The sequence below is a fragment of the Prionailurus bengalensis genome, chromosome C1 (genome assembly GCF_016509475.1).
Source record: "Prionailurus bengalensis isolate Pbe53 chromosome C1, Fcat_Pben_1.1_paternal_pri, whole genome shotgun sequence".
In the NCBI taxonomy this organism is placed as follows: domain Eukaryota; kingdom Metazoa; phylum Chordata; class Mammalia; order Carnivora; family Felidae; genus Prionailurus; species Prionailurus bengalensis.
Window position 1 is genome coordinate 80,918,531 of NC_057345.1, and position 22,302 is coordinate 80,940,832.

The 22,302-nt window shown below is 44.4% G+C and overlaps 1 protein-coding gene across 3 annotated transcripts in view; it reads left to right on the forward strand.

The window, feature by feature from the left end:
- The window catches only part of SLC44A3 (solute carrier family 44 member 3), a 110,718-nt gene that overhangs the window by 58,728 nt on the left and 29,688 nt on the right, over positions 1-22,302 (forward strand). For all 3 annotated transcript variants that reach the window (XR_006296665.1, XR_006296666.1, XM_043575624.1), the window contains exons 11-12: positions 5,017-5,173; positions 8,329-8,412. Coding sequence is in view for 1 of the 3 variants with exons in the window: in XM_043575624.1 (XP_043431559.1) it covers positions 5,017-5,173; positions 8,329-8,412 (241 nt within the window). In the remaining 2 variants the exon portion in view is untranslated. The remainder of the gene's footprint in view (positions 1-5,016; positions 5,174-8,328; positions 8,413-22,302) is intronic.

The window sequence follows — 22,302 nt, forward strand, 5'->3', positions numbered from 1 at the left end:
TAAAGAAAACAGGGACAAAGCTCCTGGACATTGGCCTTAGCAATGTTTTTTTGAATATGACACAAAAGCATAGCAACAAAAGCAAAAACTACATCAAAAAAAAAAAAGTGAGACTACATCAAACTAAAAAACTCTGCACAGTGAAAAAAATAAAATGAAAAGGGAAAAAACATTTGCACATCAAATATTTCATGAGAAGTTACTATCCAAAATATATGAAGAACTCATATAATTCAATAATAACAACAACAAAAAAAATCCGGTTAAAAACTGGACAAATGAACTGAATAGATATCTTTCCAAAGAAGACATATAAATGACAAACAAGTACATGAAAAGGTGTTCAGCATCACTAATCATCAGGGAAATGCAAATCCAAACCACAGGGAGATATCACCTCACACCTGTTAGAATGGCTGTCATCAAAAAGATAAGAGAGAAGAGTGTTGGCAAGGATGTGGAGAAAGGGAGCCCTTGTGCACTGTTGGTGGGAATGTAAATTGGTACAGCCACTATGGAAAAACCAGTATGGAGTTTCCTCAGAAATTAAAAATAGAACTACCATATGATCCTGCAATCCCACTTCTGGGTATATATCCAAAGGAAATGAAAATAGGATCTCAAAGAGATATTTGCACTCCCGTGTTTATTGCAGTTTTATTCACAATGCCAAGCTATGGAAACAACCCAGGTCTTAATCAACAGATGAATGGATAAAGATGTGGTGTATACACACAATGGAATTTTATTCAGTCATGAGAAAGAAGAGAATCTTGCCATTTGTGAAAATATTGGCTCTTGAGGGCATCATGCTGATAAGTGAAATAAGTCAGAGAAAGACAAATACCATATGATCTCGTTTATGTGCAGAATCTTAAAAACCGAAATGGAGAAACATAGAAACAGAGTGGTGACTAACAGGTGTTGGTACAGCTGGGGGAAATGGGCAGATGTTGATTAAAGGGCATAAACTTCAAGTTAGGATGAATAAGTTCTAGGGATCTAATGTCCAGCATGGTGATAATAGTTAATAAGACTGTATCATATACTTGAAAATTGCTAAGAGGAGCGCCTGGGTGGCTCAGTCAGTTAAGTGTCAGACTTTGGCTCAGGGCATGATCTCACCACTTGTGAGTTCGAGCCCTGCATCAGGCTCTGTGCTGATAGCGCAGAGAAAAATTGCTAAGAGAGTAGAACTTAAATGTTTTTACCACGATAAAGAATGTAATTATACGACATAATGGGGGTGTTAGCTACTGCTGTGTTGGTACTCATGTTGCTGTGTGTAAGTATAAGATCAAACACCGCACACCTTAAATTTGCACAATGTCATCTGTCAATTATATCTCAATAAAGCTGGGGGAAAAAAACCTAAAAACTTCAATATAATTATATTGAGAAGGGGCGAATGGGAAGATGTTTAGGTTGTATAAGAGAAACAATCAACAAACATCTTCCAAAGTGAGAAGTCAGTAGACAATACAAGAGGCTGAAAAAATAAGACCTGGCAGGAAGAATGTAATTGGGAAGCATAAGGGGAGAGTTTCAGAAGAAATAGCTAGGATGTTATCTCTGGGGAAGAAAACTAGCAGTGGGGAAAGCAAATTGCTATCTTTCCTGGTTAGCCTCATGCTATTTGACTTAAGATAGTTCACGTATTACTCTGGGGCACCTCGGTGGCTCTGTCAGTTAAGTGTCTGACTCTTGATTTTGGCTCATGTCACGATCTCACAGTCATGAGGTCGAGCCCCATGTCTGTTGTAGAGCCTGCTTAAGATTCTCTCTCTCCCTCTGCCCTTCCTCTGCACATGCTCGCTCTCTCACTCTCTCAAAAAAAAATATTGGATATATTACTTTGATAAAAATAAAATGCATGATGACTGATTTAAGCACTGTTTCTTTATTAAAGAGTTCCACTGTCTTTTTTGCTTTGTGTCTAATTTTGAAATAAGGTTTTTCTTTATCTCAAGGTTGCCAATATCTCATTTTAGCCTGCACTCAGGGTAAGGAGTAAATATAGCCAGAATGCATTCAGCTCTGTCATTCATTTAAGCAGTAAGAGAGCTGACGAGTTCATACAAGCACCATCAAGTATCAGGATATGGCAACCTGTAAAATTTCTCTTTTACAACCATTTGCTTGAAGAGGGGTCAACGGAGAGCCATAAAGATGTGGCTGGGGATGTGATAGAAGGAACTAGGACCGTGCAATTTGGAGAAGGGACGCTTGAGGCATGACGTCTTCATCACTTTCAGATACACAAAAGATGGTTTCCAGCTGCTCTCGATTCACTGAGAAGGAAGTGAGGGAAATGGGCTAACAGATGAGCCTGTAGAATTTAGCTAGGAGACAGATTTCCTAATCCTAACAGGAGTTGATGAGGACAGCTACAGAATCCTGTTCTTCATAATAAAGACAATTTCCCTTTTCCGTAGAATTGGAAACATGAGCCTTGCAGGGATCTTGCTGCACGAAACATCAGGAAAAGAGGGTCTCTTCAGGGACCACACTGTGCTCCTTTGCTTGGGACCGATTTACATTGGAGGTCATCCCTCCCATTTGTGTCCGTCCTTGTCCAGGAGCCTTGGCACAAAATTCATTTCCCAACCTGTTGAAGAGTTCGCACCACGAGGCTGCATTTAACTAGAGCTCAGACTTGCCTCTAGCGCCCTGAAGTTGCTTCAAGGCCAAGTGGCTTGGCCTTCTGCTCTGTTGTCCGCAGGACTGTAGTTGCGGTACAGTGCTTGTGTATCATGACCCGAAGCTGCTACAGGACTTGGGTGGGTGGGACCATTAGCCCTCTGCCCAGCGACTTGAGTTGCTGCTGTGTGCTGGGGCTCTGGCTCCCTTGCATGGGACCGGGCACCTTTCATACTCAGGACAGCCACAAGTTTAAAAGAAGGGAGAAGCTGGGCTTGTGGGGCACATCCTGGAGTCCCCTACCCTCTCCTGCTACCCAGGTCTTTCTCATGCCACGCCCCCAGAACTGGGGTGGGGGGGGCTCCACACGGAGCAGGCTCTAAAGATGGAAGGTAGGCCTGACAGGAGGCCCCAGCTTCCTCGTAGCTCGCCGCTGGGTGGCCCAATACGCCCAGCACTGCATTGCCACCATTGCCATTCCACAAGCCAGTGCTCCAAATACAATGAAATTCAGAGATAAGTATTATTGTAAGTCCCACCAGATACACTCTGTTACTCCTCCTGGGGACAGGCTTTGCTGGTTGTAAAGGAGACAGAGAGAAAGGCCCCAGGCAGAAACACATCAGGGAGGGATAACAGGGTGATGTTACCTTTGAACATGGAGAAAGGTCTAAGAAGAGAATGTGGGAGCCTCAAAGACACTCCACTCATTTAACCCTTTTCTGTAGGGTCGTTTCTAATTGGGGGGGGGGGTGGGGGCAGGTCTTGAATGACTCCTGGCTCCACGAGCCGGCCTAAGTGTAAAGGGCCGCCTTTTAAAGTTGTCTCTCTCATCACATGATAACCCAGCTTCTGGAACTTCTGCATCTTCTTCCAACCAAGCCCCGGAGAGCCTGGCATGATAGCCAGGATGTGTCATGGACCACAGCAGTCACTCCGCCTGAAATGGTTAATCTCATCCCTACTAAACGTTCTCAGCAAGATGATGCTCAACCCCAGACTTCAAAACCTGGGGGACCTGACTCCAAAGCCTCCATTCACAGTGGCCTACGCATCATTTGTTTCCCCACCAGATGGAAAGCAGGTGTTGTCCTCTTGTCCCTGCACCCTCTCTTGAGCACGATAACGAGTTCTGAGGCACATAAATCTCCTAAATGGAAAAGTAAACATTCTTCCTTTAAAAAAAAAAAAAAAAGCTGAGGAAAGGGAAAAAATGTGTCAGATTTTCCTGGCCTGTACTAGTCTCCTAGTTTATCAGATCAAAATGAATTCGTATCAGCAATAGCTTCCTTGGTATTTCCTATTTTCAGTAATATTGAATTGAAACACACATCACCCTTTTTGTGGGATGATTGGATTACAGTTCCTCCGCTCCCAGTATTACTTTTCACGTTCTCCTTTCCTTCCTGGATGATTTCAGTAACAGCAAAATACAGCCATTGCCAACACTTGAGACATTTCTGGCCGTATTCCTTTTCTCCCTCAAAACCTAGGCTGTTGTCAAAACCTTAATTCATCGTGACTTATTAGCAACCGGAGCAAGTTGTAGAATAATCCATTATGAAGAAACCAAGCTTCACTTGGAATCCACGAGGTGGCTTCTCGGAAAGAGCCTCATTTTCTAGAACTGGCACCAGCGGGAATTCAGAGGGTCAGGGGAGGGGTTGCACCAGCCCTCCCTCCTTTGTTTTATCTTTCAGGTTTGGGGTAGAGTGAAGGCTGTGCCCGTTCTGTTCGTTTTCAGTTTTTTCTCCCCCCGCCCCCGGCCCTGCCTGTGAAACTGACTTTTGCATTCTTGTTTGCTGTGTCATGACAAGTTCTACAAATGATTCACACTGAAGTGACCTTTAAAGAGCAGAGCAGAAATCAGCTGGATTTTAGGAGCCTAGAGCTGTGCAGAAGCCAGAATTTTCTATCCCTTAACATTAAGCTGGAGCTCACTGGTGTCTCTGTGGCTGCCTTTCCTGGTCATGTGATTCTGGTGGTGATTTTAATCACTAAGCTAATGCTGGCAGTATTTACACATGTAATTGAAACCTTGGAAATTATTATATCATCAAGCTTCTGAAAATGAGATTTATAGGGTGACTTAAAGAATTGGTGGAGGGGGAGGTGTTGTAAAGAGGGAAACGTTTATTTTAACTCATCAGTACTTTTTTTTTTTTAATTTTCTGTTCTGTTTGTTGGTAGCATTGAGTGCCATGAAAAGGAGTCAGTCCAAGAAAGAATTTAACCTTAGCTACCAAGGAGTATAAAAGTTTTGCCAAATGCTTATTGCATTACTGCTTTATAAATGTTAGTACCATCGATGATTTGAACCAGAGAGAAGTTTTAAATGGTGTTTTTTAAATGTCGCCTTTTTTCCCCTGTTCCCAGAAATAAAAATGACCCTCCTGATCGCCCAATCCTTTGGTCTCTCTCCACTCTTTTCTGCTACCATCAAGGAACAGCCATAAAAGGGTCATTTTTAATCACTGTGGCAAGGATTCCAAGAACCATTCTCAAGTACATTTACAACACTCTGAAAGACAAGGTAAGGCAGCTCAGTCATGCATATTGCACGGGGTGTTTGACTTGCAGAAAAGTTAGTCACTGGAAAACTACAGCAGGTCCCTGGACAGGAATGTGAACCTGTGACAGTGGCCATTCAGCAGGCTCCCGTGTTCTTGAGCTCCCATCCCTTACCCGGCCCCTAGCAACCTTTTGGTCCCCAGCCTCTGTTTTGTTTATGGTTTTGTTTGTTGGGGTTTTTTTGCCAACAAACTGGCAGAGGTGGGGTGGGGAGGGAGTCCTGACTTAGCTGGTTTTCCTTCTCACATAAATGCTGAACAAATGGGAGGAATTTTCAGATGAAATTCACACACTTTTTTGTGGGCATGCTTTTTGTTTAAATATTAAATATTTGTATATATATTAAATATATATTATATATTATTTAAATATGTTTAAATATATTAAATATTAAACATACTAAATATATTATTTGAATACATTTAAATATATTAAATATTAAATATCATGCTTTTTGTTTGAATAAGAAAAAAATACTACAAGATAGGAATAATATTTGTTTCTGTTTTAATGTAAAATATTCCTTACTCCTTTGTTTTTTAGAGGTGCCATGGGAAGTGACCTGTGTGTATATGAGGGACAGAGGGAGCTTTAATGAATGAGTGAGTGTGAGAGAGAATGTGTGTGTGTGAGAGAGTTGTGAGAGAATGTGTGTAAGAGAATGTGTGAGAGAGCATGTGTGAGTGTGTCAGAGTGTGTAAGAGAGTTGTGAAAGGATATAAGAGAGAGGATATGTGTGTGAGAGAGTCTGTGTGTGAGAGAACACGTGTGAGAATATGTGTGAGAGAATGTGTGTGGGAAAGAGTTGTGAGAGAATGTAAGAGTGTGTGAGAGTGCTTAAGAGAGTGTGAGAGCTGTGTGAGTGTGTCAGAGTGTGTGTGTGAGAGAGTCGTGAGAGAATGTGTGTTAAGAGTGTGTGAGAGAGCTGTGTGTGGGAGAGAGAGAGGGAGAGAGAGAGAAAACGTCCTAAAGAATGAGAAATGGACAAGTTGACCTAAATCTCAGCTCAAAAGACCGAAAACTGTAGGGCTTTTGTGCCTGGGGGTTTTTCTCCTCCCTGGTTTTTATTTCCATGCACATTTGGTTATGAATGCCAGTGGAAACCAGAACACCAGGAAAACAGCTGTTCTCATGGTATTTCTGGCCTGCCAAACAAGGGAGGGTTGGACTTTTCCCAACTTTTCCGTTCTCACACAATGTTAATCTCTCCCCATCCCCACCTCCGTGCTTGTGACTTGGTCAGAGTTTCACAAGTTTACCTAATTCTAACCTTTTGGGTATAACTATGTGTCCTTGGTAAATTAGGGAAATTTTTTATTATATTTTAAGTTGTTTGATATTTTTAAGGCCATGATTAAGACTTAAGATTAGCTTATCAATTAGGAATAATTGGTTGAATTTCACATAAAATTATCTAGCTTCCTCATCATGAAGTGCACGTTAAGAAGCTGCCCTGATCATAAAGTATTTTCTTGTATTTCTATTGAAAGATTACATCGTAGATACTAATTATGTACCCAAATTAAAAAAGAATCAAGTCTGGGATGCCTGGGTGGCTCAGTCAGTTGACTACCCGACTCTTGATTTTGGCTCAGGTCATGATCTCATGGTTAGTGGGTTGGAACCCCCGGTTGGGCTCTGTGCTGACAGCTCAGAGCCTGCTTGTGATTATCTTTCCCCCTCTCTCTCTGCCCCTGCCCCCCCCACCTCAAAAATAAATAAATAAACTTTAAAAAATAGAAAATAAGTGTAACTTTTTGGAAATCCTATAGTGAGGTTTTCAGGGCTAAATTTCAAGTGATAAAAATATATATGCGTTTTGGTCACTTGAAGGGGCATTCCAATTGCAAGCCAAATCTAACTACTCTGGTTCCTGCATTTTCCAATTGATCCTTCAATCTCAAGAAGGATTTTTTTGAAGAACAAAATAGTTTTTTTTTAATTTTAAATATATTTATTGTATGCATCAGTAATAGATAATCACAAATTATTGAGCAGTAGGGGACCTTACCATCCTTCCTGGAGCTAGAACACCTTAAACTCTGGGGCAGCAGCCTTCCCTAAATGTAAAAGAGAAGTCAGTGAATTGGTCACTTTAGCAAAGGTCCGAAGATTATTTATCACTCCTGAGATCCCAAAAGGATCAATGGGCCAAACTCCCCTTCAGTGATGTCACTACTGTAGAAATGTGTCCTGTCTTAGGTTAAAAAGATACACTTTTTCTCAGCAGTACAGCTCCGTACTGTGTCTACAATTTAAACACTTCATACAGCCACTGTGTGATCTTCCCTACGTGAAATGGCTCATTCACAACCACAGCCAGGCTGAAAAGTATCCAGATAAAGTTTCATCCAATTGAAGTAACACTGGGACAAGAAAATGTCCATATAAGGTTGAGTGACTCCTGGGGTCCTCAGAGAGCACTATTTCAGGATTGTTTACAGGGATTTTTTTTTTTGAATCTGGGAAGTGGGTGGGACACATTGAATTACCCCTCCTCCGTGAGTTTTATTAAATTATTCACTCTTGAGTTATACACATGTCCAAATTATATTTCAGAGGATTAATTTGTGCCTTGAAATTTAGCCCTGAAAGTCTCAGTATAGGATTTTTTTTTTTTGCAGAAAAACTTGATTCTTTTTCTTTTTTTTTTTTTTTAATGGGCACATAACTAGTATTTACAATGCATGGTTTTATTGTCTTTGGACATGAATTTTTCATGAATACAAACTGGTTTGAAAAAGCAAAGTTTAATTGATGGCACTCAGGGGAAGACGCAAAGAGATTTTTTTGTTTCTTACTAGAACCAGAAGGCTTAGTTTACCTTTGCTAGTAAATATAAACTAACCCGTATCCATTTTTGCTGAGGTCAACAGCAATCACAACAAGGTAAGCCCACAGGAGAGACATTTCACTCATCAGTGATAATAATGGTAATAATTAGTAGCATATGTAGAATAGAAGGACTTCTGCCACACTGAGAGAAAATTGCTACCGTGCTTCCCCAGGTGCATAAATCTCAAATAGAAACATACTGTGTGTCTGCAGAAACTGCCTGCTTGCTTCTTTCCTGTGTTTCTGACTCTGTTCATTTGGTTTTGATCCCGGTCCCACCAGCATAATGCATGGTCGACGTACATGTTCAGATGCTGCTTCTGCTGTTTCTGGTGTCTTGACAAATGCCTGTGCCATCTCAACCAGGTACGCACCCTACCACATATCCCGGGGACGCACAGAGGGGCCCTCGAGTGGACTCCATCTCTTAGGTCAGGGGTTAGCAAATTTTTCTGTAAAAGGCTAGACTGTATAAATATTTTAGGCTTTCGGGCCATTCAGTCTTGGTTGCCACTACTCAACTCTGCCGCGGTAGTAGGAAGGCAGCCGTAGACAATATGCAAATGAATGGGTATGACTGTGTTCCAAAAAACTTTATTCATGGACACTGAAATGTGAATTTCATGTAATTTTCACATGTCAAGAAATGTTATTCTTCTTTTGATTTTTTTTTTCAACAGTTTTGAAAATATGAAAGTTCTTCTTGAAAGCAGGCTGTCTGATGGATCTGGTTCCTGGGCTGTAGATTATAGATCATTACCTTAGAATCTTAGGTCATTAAAGCCATTCTTCACGTTCTGAAAGAGATGTGTTTCTCTTCTCAGAAATAAAAAGGGGAGGAGCCTGTAGAAATTCCAGCATAATGAGTATGTGTCAACTGAGAGCTAATTTTCAATGTCTTCTTCAAGAACTATAATTTTCCTAAAATAGGAAAAGAATTGCCTCTCTGATTTTTATATATTTCACCAGCTTTTCCCTTTCAAGCTATAAATATTCCTTTAAAAATCAGAAAAGTTATATACTGCAATTGTTTGAATTTCAATTTTTTTTCTCGAGTCTTTCAAATTGATGGAAATTTAAATATATGTTACGTTTTTCTGTAGATAATTTAGGAAATTAATAGCCCTTAGTCAGATTTACACAAAGCAGTATTTTTCTACGTCAGCAGACTGTTTTATAATTTATAAGTCCACAGAAATCTCACTTAGCAAAGTATTCCTTCATATTGCCCCTCTTCCCAATAAATATAACAGCAGAACTAAAGGGACTAATTAATTAGACCATCCATGTTTAATGTCTTATTACAAGTGGTATTGAGAATACCTTTCATTGTTCAGGGGAAAGTGTAATCTTCTTATAGTAAAGCTCTATTTTTAAGGCTCTTAAGAATTTTAGAGTTCATCTTAGATTGTAGTTAGTTTTCATTTGGTTTGCTCTCAGCCAGCATGTATAAAACACAGTAAAATATGAAACAGCGCCTTTCAGAATGGTGGGTTGTATAGCAAGTGAAACCAAATCCTGTGAATGTCTTGTCATGGATGTAATATTCCAGCCTCCTTCTTCCTAGAACTGTGTGCACATATCCCGACACTGACTTATTCTGCAAAGATTTTGAGATGCGTTATAAAAATATACCAATTGTAATAAAATATATATATGTGAAAATCCAGGCTAAGAAACATATAAACTAGAAAGACAAAAGCAATGGGACCATTGATATGCAGATATCTATGTTGTCCACATGGTCCTACAAGGCCTGTCACTGTATATGTAAATTCATGTTCTTTCCCTGTCCCTCCTTCACTCATGGAAGCCTAGGGGCTCCTTGTGGATGCTGTAGGAACCAGCACTTCAGGAGAGGAGGGCAAGGGCTGAGGAGGAAGAAAGGTGGGCTCGGTCCCATACCTGCACCACCTTACCCTGCCATCCAAACAGAACTTATCTGAGCCAGGAGTGGGATTCCGCTGAAGGTTTCATTTGAGGACAGGGCTCTACTGCTAAGATACATTTGTGAACCACTGTCCTGTGTTATGTTTATGTTTATTTCCTCTGCCTTGTTATCCTAAGGGACATATGTTCTGCATTCTGAAATTTCACCACCTCATATTAACCCAATACGCTTTCCCTTGGGAGTTCAAGATGTTCCCAAGATCATAAGTAGCACCGGTGTTAGCCACACTATAGTTACCATTATGAAGGTGAGGGACCCTGTAACAGATGTACAATGACAGTGATTGTCTGAGTCACGAAAAAGCTCAACTAGCCTTGATCCCGTTCGTGGTGAATCAGTGTTGCAAACAAGGATAGATCCTTGTGCTGGTGATCCTGATCCTGATCCTGATCAGGTGCTGGTGCAGTAGGCCTTGGCCTAAACCAGCTGTCAGAGCATCGTTCATTTGGGGTGGCTCCTACGGGACCAGGCAGGTCCAGCTAACACAGTCATTGCTGGGAGGCCTGAGATTTAGGAGATGGAGAAAAAGGAGGCAGCATGGAGAAGGAAGAGGAAGAATTGATGTGAATACTGATAGGGAGGGAACAGTCACCTCTGGTCAGAATCAACTACCGAGGGGCGCCTGGGTGGCTCACTTGGTTAAGCATCCGACTCTTGATTTTGGCTCAAGTCATGATCTCATGGTTCATGAGACTGAGCCCTGACTCAGGCTCTGCATTGACAAGGCAGAGCCTGCTTGGGATTCTCTCTCTTTGTCTCTCTCTGCCCCTCTTCCACTTTCTCTCTCTCTCACTTCTTTCTTTCTCTGCCTCTCCCCTACTCTCTCACTCTTGAAATAGATAAACTTTTAAAAAAACAAATCAACAACTAGAAAGCAGAGTAAAATAAAGATTTTAAGAATAAAGCTAGTTACCGTCTAATGGTGGTCAGAGTTGTTGTGATCTCCTTAGGCAGGAGACGAAGGAAAGGGAGGCTAAAGTGAGAAAGAATTTAGATTTGCCTTTTGAAAAATATCCTGGCACTGTCATGAGCTACCAGAATATTTCTCTAGAGAGCTGAGACCTATTTTATTTGCCTTGTTTTGTGCAGTCAGAGCTGGGAAAGGCTAAAAGAGAATGAGCCCCATTTGTTTGCATCAGAACCCAGATACTCTTCTTTACTTAACATCAAGGAGCTGGTTGTGTTCCACCGCTGCTGCTCAGAAGCCCAATCCATTTTCACCAGCCCCAGGAGGGTGGCAGGTGGTAGTTGCTGCATTTTATAGACACCCAGCCTGTGGCTGGGCGGTAATTCACTTGCACACTGGGAGATGAAACCCCACATCTCATCGTTTCTCATTACTTGTCTCTCTGTGTCGTAAATGCCAAATATGTGCATACCTGAAAAAAATTACACGTGTGCGCTTCACCCGTTTATTTATCCAACAACTTATTTGCTTGTTTGTGGTGTATTCGAACCACTTGAACCCCAGCATCAAGGGGAAGGGGACTGTGGTGAAAGAACCAATATACAGCAAAGCCAGGCCTTCCAGGAGCTGACAAGCTAGTTTGAGGGACGGGGAAACAGTACGAGGCATTTGCATGAGATCTTTACATTACTGTGCGGAGAAGTGCGTGTTGAAGTGTTGGAACGGGGACAATGGAAGTTGAGGAAAGGAGAATCTCGGTGGTTAGGAGAGGTGTCACAGAAGACGTCGCGTTTGCCATAGAGCACAGAGCACCCGCTGGAGGTCAGCGGCTAGTAACAGCAGCAGGAGCAGTGGGCTTTAGCACTCACTCTGCTGCCAGCTGTAAGCTAAGTAATCTTCCTGCATTCATGTCCATTGTTGTTCGTTTTCACCACAGCCCTCTGAGATAGTATCTCCAATGTATAGATAAGGAAACTAAGACTTGAGAGGGCATATAGCTAGTAAAACTAGGATTTAAATCCATATCTATTTTGTCTCTGGGACCCAAGCCCTTAACCACCATGCATTTTTTTTTAAGTTTATTTATTTATTTTGAGAAAGAGTGATAGAGCGAACAGGGGAGGGGCAGAGAGAGAGAGAGAGGGAGGGAGAGAGAGAGAATGAATCCCAAGCAGGCTCTGCATTGTCAACACAGAGCCCGGCGCGGGGCTCAAACTCATAAACCGTGAGGTCACGACCTGAGCCAAAACCAAGAGTTGGACACTTAACCAACTGAGCCACCCAAGTGCCCCGCCACCGTGCGTTTTTAAACAAGAGGAGGGAGTCACAGCTCCTGTCTGTGGTAGATCTCTCCGTGCCTGTCCAAGCCAGGGTCCAAACCAGTCAGTTTTCTGGCAGTTGAGCAGATCGTTTACAGGGCAGATTTTGGTGGAGGACAAGAAAAATTGAAAAGGGTGAAGGATGAATCATGCAATTATAGATCCAGAAAAGGTTTGTCAGGGCCCACCTCCTCCCCTCTGACAAGTCGAGTGTCAAAGTTTCTGAGAGGATGGACTGGCTGTTCTCAGAGATTTCCAGCGGAGCAGATCCTGTAGCCTCCCCCTCCCTTCCAGCACTTTCCAGGAGCCTGACTGAGAAGTTCCCCTGTGAGGCTCTGCAAGCTAACCCAATGGCAGACACACCTCTTATTTCTTATGGTGTCCACACACAGTTCCTTATGGAAATGTGTCTCTGAGTGCACATCTCTTGTCCATTGATGACACGAATGTCTATCCCAGCTCTGATGGTAGTTTTAGATCAGTGTTCCTCTAAGTTTGAAACCTACTCGTAGGCCACAAGACTCTTCCTGATGTTTGCAATCAGACCTGCAACATTCCAGAATGTTCTGTCTTCAATTCTTGTAGGCAAATGGCAAAATTTCATGGGTTTTCCTTGTCGCATACAACAAAGAGCTATTAACCAATCAGCCAAGTACATAGTGTGTTACTAAAGCTTTACTAAAGTGTGCTATTTATGAACTAAAATTGATGTTTTACTTCGTTTCCTGAGGACGCAAATTGATAATTCTGTCAAGACGTCAGGCTGCCAAAGCTGTGCCTGGCAAGGCTGCCAAGCTTGTGAATGTGCTCGCACAGTTGGGCGTCAGCAAAGTGGGGAAAGAACACTTTGCGGTGGGTGTACCGCCAGAGTCACTCCGGGTTGGCTGTCCTGTTCAACTGTAGTTCTTCCTGCCTTAACTAACATTTTACTGTGTGGACTACTTGGCTATTGTTTAACGTGTGTCTTTTTGTCACGTTGAGCATTGCATTCCTCTTTGATCCTTTGTTCTTCCAGCAGAAGTGGGAAAGGGGGTGCAGGAAGTGAGCTGTGGGCTCTGGGCAAACCATCTGAGGAAGACTCTTCCCGCTCCGTGTCCTGGAAGGAGCTCCTGGGTAAAGCAACCCCTAGTCAGATGTCGCAGCAACTGCCTTCTGCCTACCTTGTGGCGCTGGGGTGAATCCCTCCACCTTCCTGAGCTTCCATGGAACGAGAGGCTCAGTTTACGTGACCCCAAGGTGTTCATATCGCTTTCTGACCGTGTGGTGGTCACACCGCCCCATCGCAGAGTGGGAAAAATTTGAACCGCATGTTTCTCTGTCAGATTCCAAACGACAGGCTTGGTTTTTTTCACATTGTACTTTCATCCATGGTGAGGACTTGCCCTGGGATTCCCAAAGATCAGCGAGCCACAGTTTATGTGGCCCCGATCTCCAGCCTCAGAGTCTCGTGGAGTACACCGAACACGTGAGGGGGCCATGTGGCTGCATCCTCTCCTGGCAGTTCCCCTGGACCACTGCTACGCAGGGTTAACAGCAAGTACGCAAAATGACTGGTGACAACATACTGATGAGACGCCAGTCACCTCTGTCATTCTCACGAGCGGAGAGCACGGTACCGCCCGGCAGCTTTCACGTCCCTCCTTTCCTGCCGTGGGCCATCGTGCAGGTGGCTGGCTGACTGATGGAGATCTGCCGAATCTCCTGTTCGCCTTAATGCAGGCCATAAAGCCACAGCCTACCGTCCCTGGGCATCTGTCTAGATAGGAGAGACTAAGTTGATCAGAAATGCCTGTGGCTTCCTGTCTTCCCGAGTAACAGATGTACCGTCCCGAAAAGCCCCAGATAATCCTGTCCAGTCCGGGGCAGAGAAAAACTTGCTGCTGCCCGGAAAACACACGCATCTCTCCCTTCCTTTCTTCATAGCCCACCCCCGCACCCCACACTGCCTGCCAGTCCCTTTCTTTCAGTGCACATAATGTTGGTCTCTGTCTTCCAAGCCTTTGGCAGGCTTGATTTTGTAATATCTCAAAGCCTTCTCTCCCCACTGCTGACTTTCCCTGCATTAGCTTGGTTTCAATGACCCTCTTTCTCAAAGTCCATCAATAGCAAAGGCACTCGGTGACCCATCCACGTCAGGTTCTGGTTCATCCCAAGCCAACTGGCAGATCTCCAGTGACTCCTCTCCTCTCTCCCCAGGGCAGCATGTACATCTCATGGAAAAAAAAACAGTGATGAATATTGTGCAATTTCTCTAGCTAAATTATGAAAATGATGTAAAGGGTCTTAAAAGGACACAGTGCTTTTGGTAGCGGACATTGCCATAATAGGTAGCATCATCCCAGAGCGTCCAGACAGCCATTCCCTCAGTGACAGCGGTTCTGGATCCTGCCACTCCCCAGCTATTCTGGGGCAGCCAGCTGATGGTGAGGGCCCTCAGAGGTGCCCCCAAGTGTGCGTGTTTTAGGAAGAAGCTAACATGTGTGTCAATATGATAGTTTACATTAAAGCCCATTTATAGACGATGGTAATCCTCACAGCCCAGCTGTTTGGTGGCAAATGCTGCTACCCTGGCTTTAGATAGAAAGGAATCGAGACACCTATTTGTCAGGGGCCCCAGACTGTCTGGGGGAAAACGAACTGTCTCCTCACGTTGCCTGGTGCATGGCTCTGAACCCGCTGTGCTTAGGGCCATGGCTGTATGTGCCTTCCTTGGGAACAGCCTCTCTGGAGCCCAGCTCCCACCTGCTGTGGGTGTGACAAGAGTCACAGCTCAGGAGGGTGAGGCCCCAAAGCCCTCTTCCCCAAGTGGGCCATAGCAGCTTCTCCTGTCTTGGGGGTAAGGCCCAGTGAACAGCTGCCATCTTAGGTTGGACTCTGAAGTCCTTCCTGACTTGAAATTCTTCTGTCTTCTCAGAGAGGCAATTAATATTTGTTGAGTGAATGCATCACCATGGGGTAGGGAGGGTAGGCTGTGCATGCAGCCCTCAGCTAATCAGAAAACCCTCCAGAGAGGCAACTGTTAGGCATTATTCCCTTGGCTCTCCATGGGGTGTAACTCCTGGAGACAAGAATACCTCCACTTACTGGGCACTAGCATTGTGCCAAGCACTGTGCTAACTACATGTATTAACCATCTCCGTCTCACAAATAATCCTGTGAGGAAGGTATGATTATCCTTTTTTGTTTGTTTTTGTTTTAAATAGATGATGCAGTCAGGTTCGTACAAGTTAAGTAGCAGCCTGCTCTAGGACAGGAAGAAAGTAACAGAGCTGAGTGTTGAAGTTTTGGAGACCTAATAAATCCTTGTCTAAGTTCTGAACAACTGAGAGACACAAGAGTTAAGCAGGTGAGGATTAAAAATATCACCTTGAGAGGCGCCTGGCTGGCTCAGTTGGTGGAGAGTGTGACTCTTGATCTCAGGGTTGTGGGTTTGAGCCCCTTGTTGGGCACAGAGATTTCTTTAAAAAAAAAAAAAGTCTTTTAAAACATTAAAAAAAAATCACCTTGAGTACCTAACAAGTGTGTCAGAAAATGTATTGTAGGAACAGTTTATTAATGTCTCATTCCTGAAACAGACCAACTCACCCTCTCCCTGGCCCAGCCAATGATGTAGACCTGCCTCTAGGTTCTCCTCTGTAAGCTTACCTCTGAGGAGCTAAGAAGGTGCTCTCTCAGTGACAGGTGGATCCCAAAGAGAAGAACAAAGGGCTGAACCAGCCTGAGGTCTCCTCCTACCCCTCAGAATTACCTTAAGTCAGCCTCCCCTTCAGGGAGCACATGAGAGGTAATATCCTAAAGGAAGTCTCTGGCCATGGAAACACAAATACAAGGTTACCCCACACCAGGATTCAAACCCAGGTCTCCCGCAGTCTATTAGGGCATTTCTTCCACAGGGTAGGAATCCAGACCCTAGAATTCTAGAGATCATGGCACACCCTCACCTCATGATAGCAGAGTCTGGGGTCCAGTGGGCTTCAGAGCCTCAACCGGGGTCAGCTCTTTTTATCCTCTTGTCTACCTCGTATCATTTTCTCTCTCTGCCTCACAAACATCATTGAGACACTGGGGACAGACAGGTATGCCACATTACACAATGTGAGCTGCCCTAGCTTACCTTTTAAGCAGAACCATATGTAAATCTCCTCCATTCCTTGGGCACCATGGAAGTCAGTCTCATGCTCCTGAGCAAAACAGTGGGGAACATTTGGATCCTGAAATGGGTGGGATCTCCGTTCTTATTAATGGTTCCAAGCTCTCAGATTCCTTCTCCAAGCCTCTTCTCTTCTCACACTTTAGTCCCTTTTTCTGGAAGACATTTATCCACATCTGATGAAAGCTCCTTCTTCCTCCCCCTCTTTCCCCCTCCCTGGGTCTGGACCATATACCCATTTCCCAGCAGTTTGATAAAGTAGAAAGAAGAAAGGCAGGTCTGGGCTCTTCCACTTATTGTGTGACATTGGACAGGTTGTTTAACTTTTCAGCCTCCGTTTTCCTACACATAAAGCAAAATTCTTAAAGAATTTTTTAAATTTTATTTTAAAGAGATCTAGGGGGTAGAGGGGCGGAGGGAGGGAGAGAGAGAGAGAATCCTAAGCAGACTCAACGCTCAGCGCACAGCCTGACATGAGGCTTGATCCCACAACCCTGGGATCATGCTCTGAGCCAAAACCAAGAGTCAGACACTCAACCAACTCAGCCACCCAGGCGCCCCAAGCAAAATTCTTGAACCTATCTCATAGGCAGTGAGAAGGTCAGTCCAGCGAATACATATAAATATGATAGCATGGTGTCTGGCTCAGTACATGCTCCATAAGTGTTAGTTTCTTTTGTGAGGGGAAGGGGGGGATTTGCTTACTTTAGTTGACTTATTCACTCATCAAATACTGGGAGTCTTCCATGTGCCAAATTGGGTAGAACAATGCCTATCTCCCAGGATTATATATAAATAAATAATGTTTGCAACACTCTTAGTTTTGTGCTTGACGTGTCGAGGCAGGTATTGACTACATGGAAGTCACTATCATGATTATCGGCCCACTAAGTGAAGAGCTCTGCTTCTGTCCTGTGCATTTAGAGTGGAGCTACTGGGGTTATTCATGAAGCCTGCTCAGAAGTGTATCAGCATCCATAGAGAATTCCTCAAAATACACCTTTCTCTTCCCCACCCACCCTCAGCCATAACCACTGCACTAATGACTTGCTGGAGGCAGTCGAACTAGGAGTGGTGCTGCCAGTCCCCGAGGTCCAGAATAATGCCCAGGTTTCCCTCTCACGAAGGGTGACGGTGACGGAAATCAACATTCACATCCAAACCCGTGATCAGACCACCAGAAAGGACTGTAGCCTGAAGTTAAGGACACATGCCCTGCACGGCAATGCATTTGGCCCCTCTTTTCCTTACCTAGAACTCATTTTCTGGCGCTTCACACCCATTTTCAGCAGTCCAGGGCCACTGTGTCACTTCCTACCAAGGGCAGCTGGGACTTTTTCCAACAACACTGGTTCAAAGGGCATCGGACCCAAGGAATTACCATGTGCTTCACTGTAAGTCTCTTTTCACAAGTCAGAGTAACCATGAAGCAACCCCTTAATGTCCTTCGTACCTTCTCATCATGGCATGCTCTAACCACACTCAGGAAATATGCTGAGGGAGATGGCCCGTGTTTTTAACTTTGGTTTATGAAAATTACCTTTGAAGTTAGCAAAATGCAGTTTCCTCATAAGTAAGCAGGTGACACATGAAAATACTGCTCTGAACAGCACCTGATATGGGGCTGTGGCAGCTGCAGACAGACTATGTTCTTCTCATCCACAAGCTTGTGTCTGCTGCGGGTGCCACGCTTGCTGGGCCACCGAGGCTGGGCCTGCCGTCATCTGTGATTCAGGGCCAGGAGTGGGGCTGAGTTGGGGAAGGCGGTTCAGAATGGAAGATGGAACTTAGTTCTCAGCATTACCCTAAGTGCTTAAGAAATGTAAACGTTATTTAACCCATCCTGTAGGTGACGGGGATTAAGGAGCACATTTGTTGTGATGAGCACCGGCTGTTCTAAGGAAGTGTAGAATCACTATATTGTACACCTGAAACTAATATTACATTGTATATTAACTGGGATTTAAATAAAATTTTTTAAAAATGTAAGATGATAGATTAAGTTTCAACATTTCCCAAATTCACTTAGCATGGGAAATGAAATTAATCCATGAAGTAGCTCCTACCCCAAATCTAATCTTCCCCATGATGGGAAGCGGTTTCTTCATGTCATTTCTCTCTATCTGAGACTGCTTCTGGAACAGCTATTGTCAAAAGGCTCAGACCGCCCACCTCGGAACTTGTGCCTTCCCCTCCATACCCTTCTAAGCAAGACCGTGACTGTGAGGACATTCCTCTCCTGTCATCCCCCAGTCGTCTTTGTCCTCGACATTGAGACTAGTTTGGGAGGAAGGAGTGATTGGTGGCCAGGGACTAAAGGATGTATTTGTAGACAACAACCTGAAAGATGCGCATCATAGTGGTTGAGGAAATAAAGGCCCCTTCGATGCCCCAGTCACTGATTCATGTTCTGCTGCAGGCTGGAATCTGACAGTGCTTTGGGCCCCCCGGCTTCCATGTGTCATCCTTGCCTGACTTCATATGGGTGTGAATCTCAATCACAAAGTCAGGTGTGTAGAAAATACTGTATCGTGTCTCTTAACCTAATTTCTGATTTGAGCTCCATTACACTGGACTGGAAGTAAATTTCAGCTGTTACTCTTGGGCTATCCCCCCATGGGCTTTTAGGAGATTTCAGGTGTCCCCAAGTATTAGTACACATGGGTTGCCCTTAGACATCCACCTTTCCTCTTCATGGCATCCCATCTTCAGGCTGTGTTTTGGGGAGCAGGAATCTTTTGCAAGTCTCTTCATCGTCCTGTCTGCCTGGATGCATAGTGGTCAGATAACCAACCTTTCTGCTTTGTGTGAGACGGTTCAGGTTTTAGCCCTGAAAGCCTGTGTCTCTGGAAGCCCTTCGCTCCTGGCAAACCCAGACTCTAGGAGTGAGCACTTCCTGTTAGAGTCTTGCCTCTTCTTCATGCTCTGCTGAGAAAAAGGAGACCTAGTGTCCCGGGTCAGGACCCACAGATCTCTTTTCCCTCTTTCCTTCAGCCCAGGGGAGTCTCATCTTCTAATCTAGGGGTGGAAGAAGACCTACATGCTCACCCATGGCTCCGAGACGTTTAGTTCATATCGAGAATCCCCTTCCTTCACCTTCTCCACTGGTAGGTAAGAGCTAAAGAGCTTAAAATTTTGGAAAGCAAAAGCTAGTAAGAGTTGCCAACTGGGTGTCCTCATGCCCCCAGCCCTCAATTGCCCCCTAATCTCACATAAGGGAAAGAGTGCACAGCCTGAGTCCTTCTGGAGTGGGGGACGTGGAGAAGAGGAAAAGGAGAAAGTACACAGGGAAAAGAAACAGGCCAAGAGAGCAGAGGAAGAGGAAGCCGCCACACCTGTATTTGCGGTCGCTGGACACTCCTTCCATTTACAGTGTCATCTCTATAGATGGTTGAGGAGCAAGGTCTGAAACTAGAAGGGGAAACAAGGGATCTGGGTTCAGTTTGCTTCCTTATCTAGGTGGGGCTAGACGGTTCCTAAAAGTTTTGGCAGGTGGATCCAGGCTTTGACAGTTCGTCGAGTGGGTTCCTCTTCACCCTCCTTTTGCCTTTTACAGAAAGCCTCAGTTGGCGTCGGGCTGGGGCGGGGCAGCGAGGAGCATTTGCTATACTTGCATTCATCCGGGCAGTGAGACAGCTGAGGCCAAATGCCTTCATCAGGACGCATCTCAGTGGGGGCAGGGAAAGGCACTCGGGGTCTGTCTGCTGTGCCTATGTCTTGCCTCCATCAAGGTGGCAACGAAGAAGCTTGGTGAGGTCCCAAGAACACGAGGCTGCTGACCTGGCTCAGTGCCCTGCCCCTAGCCCCGACCTTGTCTGTGGATGGAAGGGTGATTGAATACGAGGGTCTGAACTTTCTCAGTACCAGCCCTGGCTTCATGCCGCCCTCACACAGCTTTTAGCATCTGCTAAGACTAGCAGGGAGGCAATAAAGAAAGCAGAAATTCCGGCTCAAAAGAGCTACCCTTTCTCGTTAGAGCTGCACTACTTTCTTGTTAGAGCTGCACTAACCAACACCTCAGGCTGACTTCCAGGGAAACTGCTTTCTGAGAAGTGGCCATGGACAGAGGATGCTAATGTGGAAGGGCTGATAGTCTTTCGAAGCTTCAGAAGGAAAAGATCTGTAATTACAGTCAGTGTCTTTAAGCAAATGCATTTTTCTTAAGAGTTTTTGTGCTGCAAGCTGGGCCGAGCTATGGTACAAACCAGTAATCATTCTCTGCAAGCAGTGACCTTTCCATTGAGCACCAGGCTCTCTGTCACCAGGCCTTTCCGTGCAGGTCAGTCTTTGCCTTAGCAGCCCCAAGCCCACCAAAAACGTGTTCGTGAAGGGACAGACACTTGACTTAAAATTATCTGCCCAAACTGTGCAGTATATAAAAACATGTAAACATTCCCATTTCCGCACTCTGTGTCCTCTTGGCGTTTCCACGGTCCTGCGCTTCAGATCAGAGATGCGTGACATTCTTTTATGGTTCTAGAGAACCAGTCTTCTAAAGTCTATAGATAATAGCCATTTATTGAGTTTTTACGGTATGCCAGGCACCATGGTAGACATTCTACATGCAGTCTGACTTTATCCTCTCGGGGATGCTCCGTATCAGGTGCTGTTACCCTCTTTGTACAAACGAGAAAGCTGAGGCCTACCCAGAGGTTGAAGAGCTTATCTAGGGTGATGGCACTACGATGTGGTGATCCGTAGGACTGCAGTTCTGTACCTTAGGGGCTTCATGGTGCTTCCTGGAGTTGCTTGTCAAGGAGAAGGGTGAAGGGGAGAGGAAACCAGTGGTCTCCACTAAAAGGGACAGCCCATCTATTTAATCTCTATCTACTAAAGCCTGAAGTCAAAAAAACAGAACGAGCATTTCCCATTTCATGGATCCACAAGTTGCATCTTGCCTTATGGAAGATCAAGCCTCCCTTCTGCCTTAGTCATTCCCTCCACTGAATATGCACGGGTCAAAGGAGATAAATGGACAGGAGAGCCCTTTGTGATGGTCAAGGGCATACTGGACCAAGGCAGCACTTCCTTCAAAGCTGTGTATCCTGGACACGCCTCATCAATTTTAATGAAATTGTTGTTCTGGTGGGTTTGCTTTGCAGAGTGCCAATGACAGGTCAGGTTCAGCAAGATGCAGGTGCCTGATTTGGCTTTTTCTGGATTTGTGGGAAGAAGGGGCATTGCCTGTGAAGACCTAATCCATGTTTGTCACCTATGTCTGGTCACTCGACCTGTTGAGATTTCCATTTCCTCATCAGTAAAAGAAGAGGATGTTCCTGGGTGATGTCTGGGGTGCCTTTTAATCCTAACATTCTACCGAAAGAACAAAGGTAACAAACATCTGAGTTTGGGTTTTGTGTGAAGAAATATTATTTAGAAAACATTCTTGGGTTGCCAAAAGCAAACCTTTATCATTCAACAAACGTTAGCTTCACAGAGAGAGTTGGGTCTCTGGAAGAGCATCTGGGCAGAAGGAACAGCATTAGAGGGATTGGGAGGGGCCCTGCAGACACTGTAAAGAATAACAATGAAACTCACTAAAATCAGGAGGTGGGACAAAGTGCGCAGGGGACTCTCATCTTCCTTTTTTTTTTTTTTTTTTTTTTTTTTTAGAAATTACTCTCTGGGGAGTCAGAATCTCCTTTAAACCTCTATCTTTATTCTTTTTTTTTTTTAATTATTGAAGTCTGGTTGACACATGGTGTTATGTTAGTTTCAAGTGTACCCCATAGTGATTGCACAGCTTTGTGGTATCCTGTGCTCCCACAAGTGCAATTACTATCTGACACCACACACCCTATTACAGTACCATTGACTCTATTCCCTATGCTGTGCCTTTCATCCCCAGGACTTAGTCATTCCCTAACTGAAGTCTGTGTCTCCCACTCCCCCTCACCCATTTTGCCCCCCTCCCCCTCCGGCAACCGTC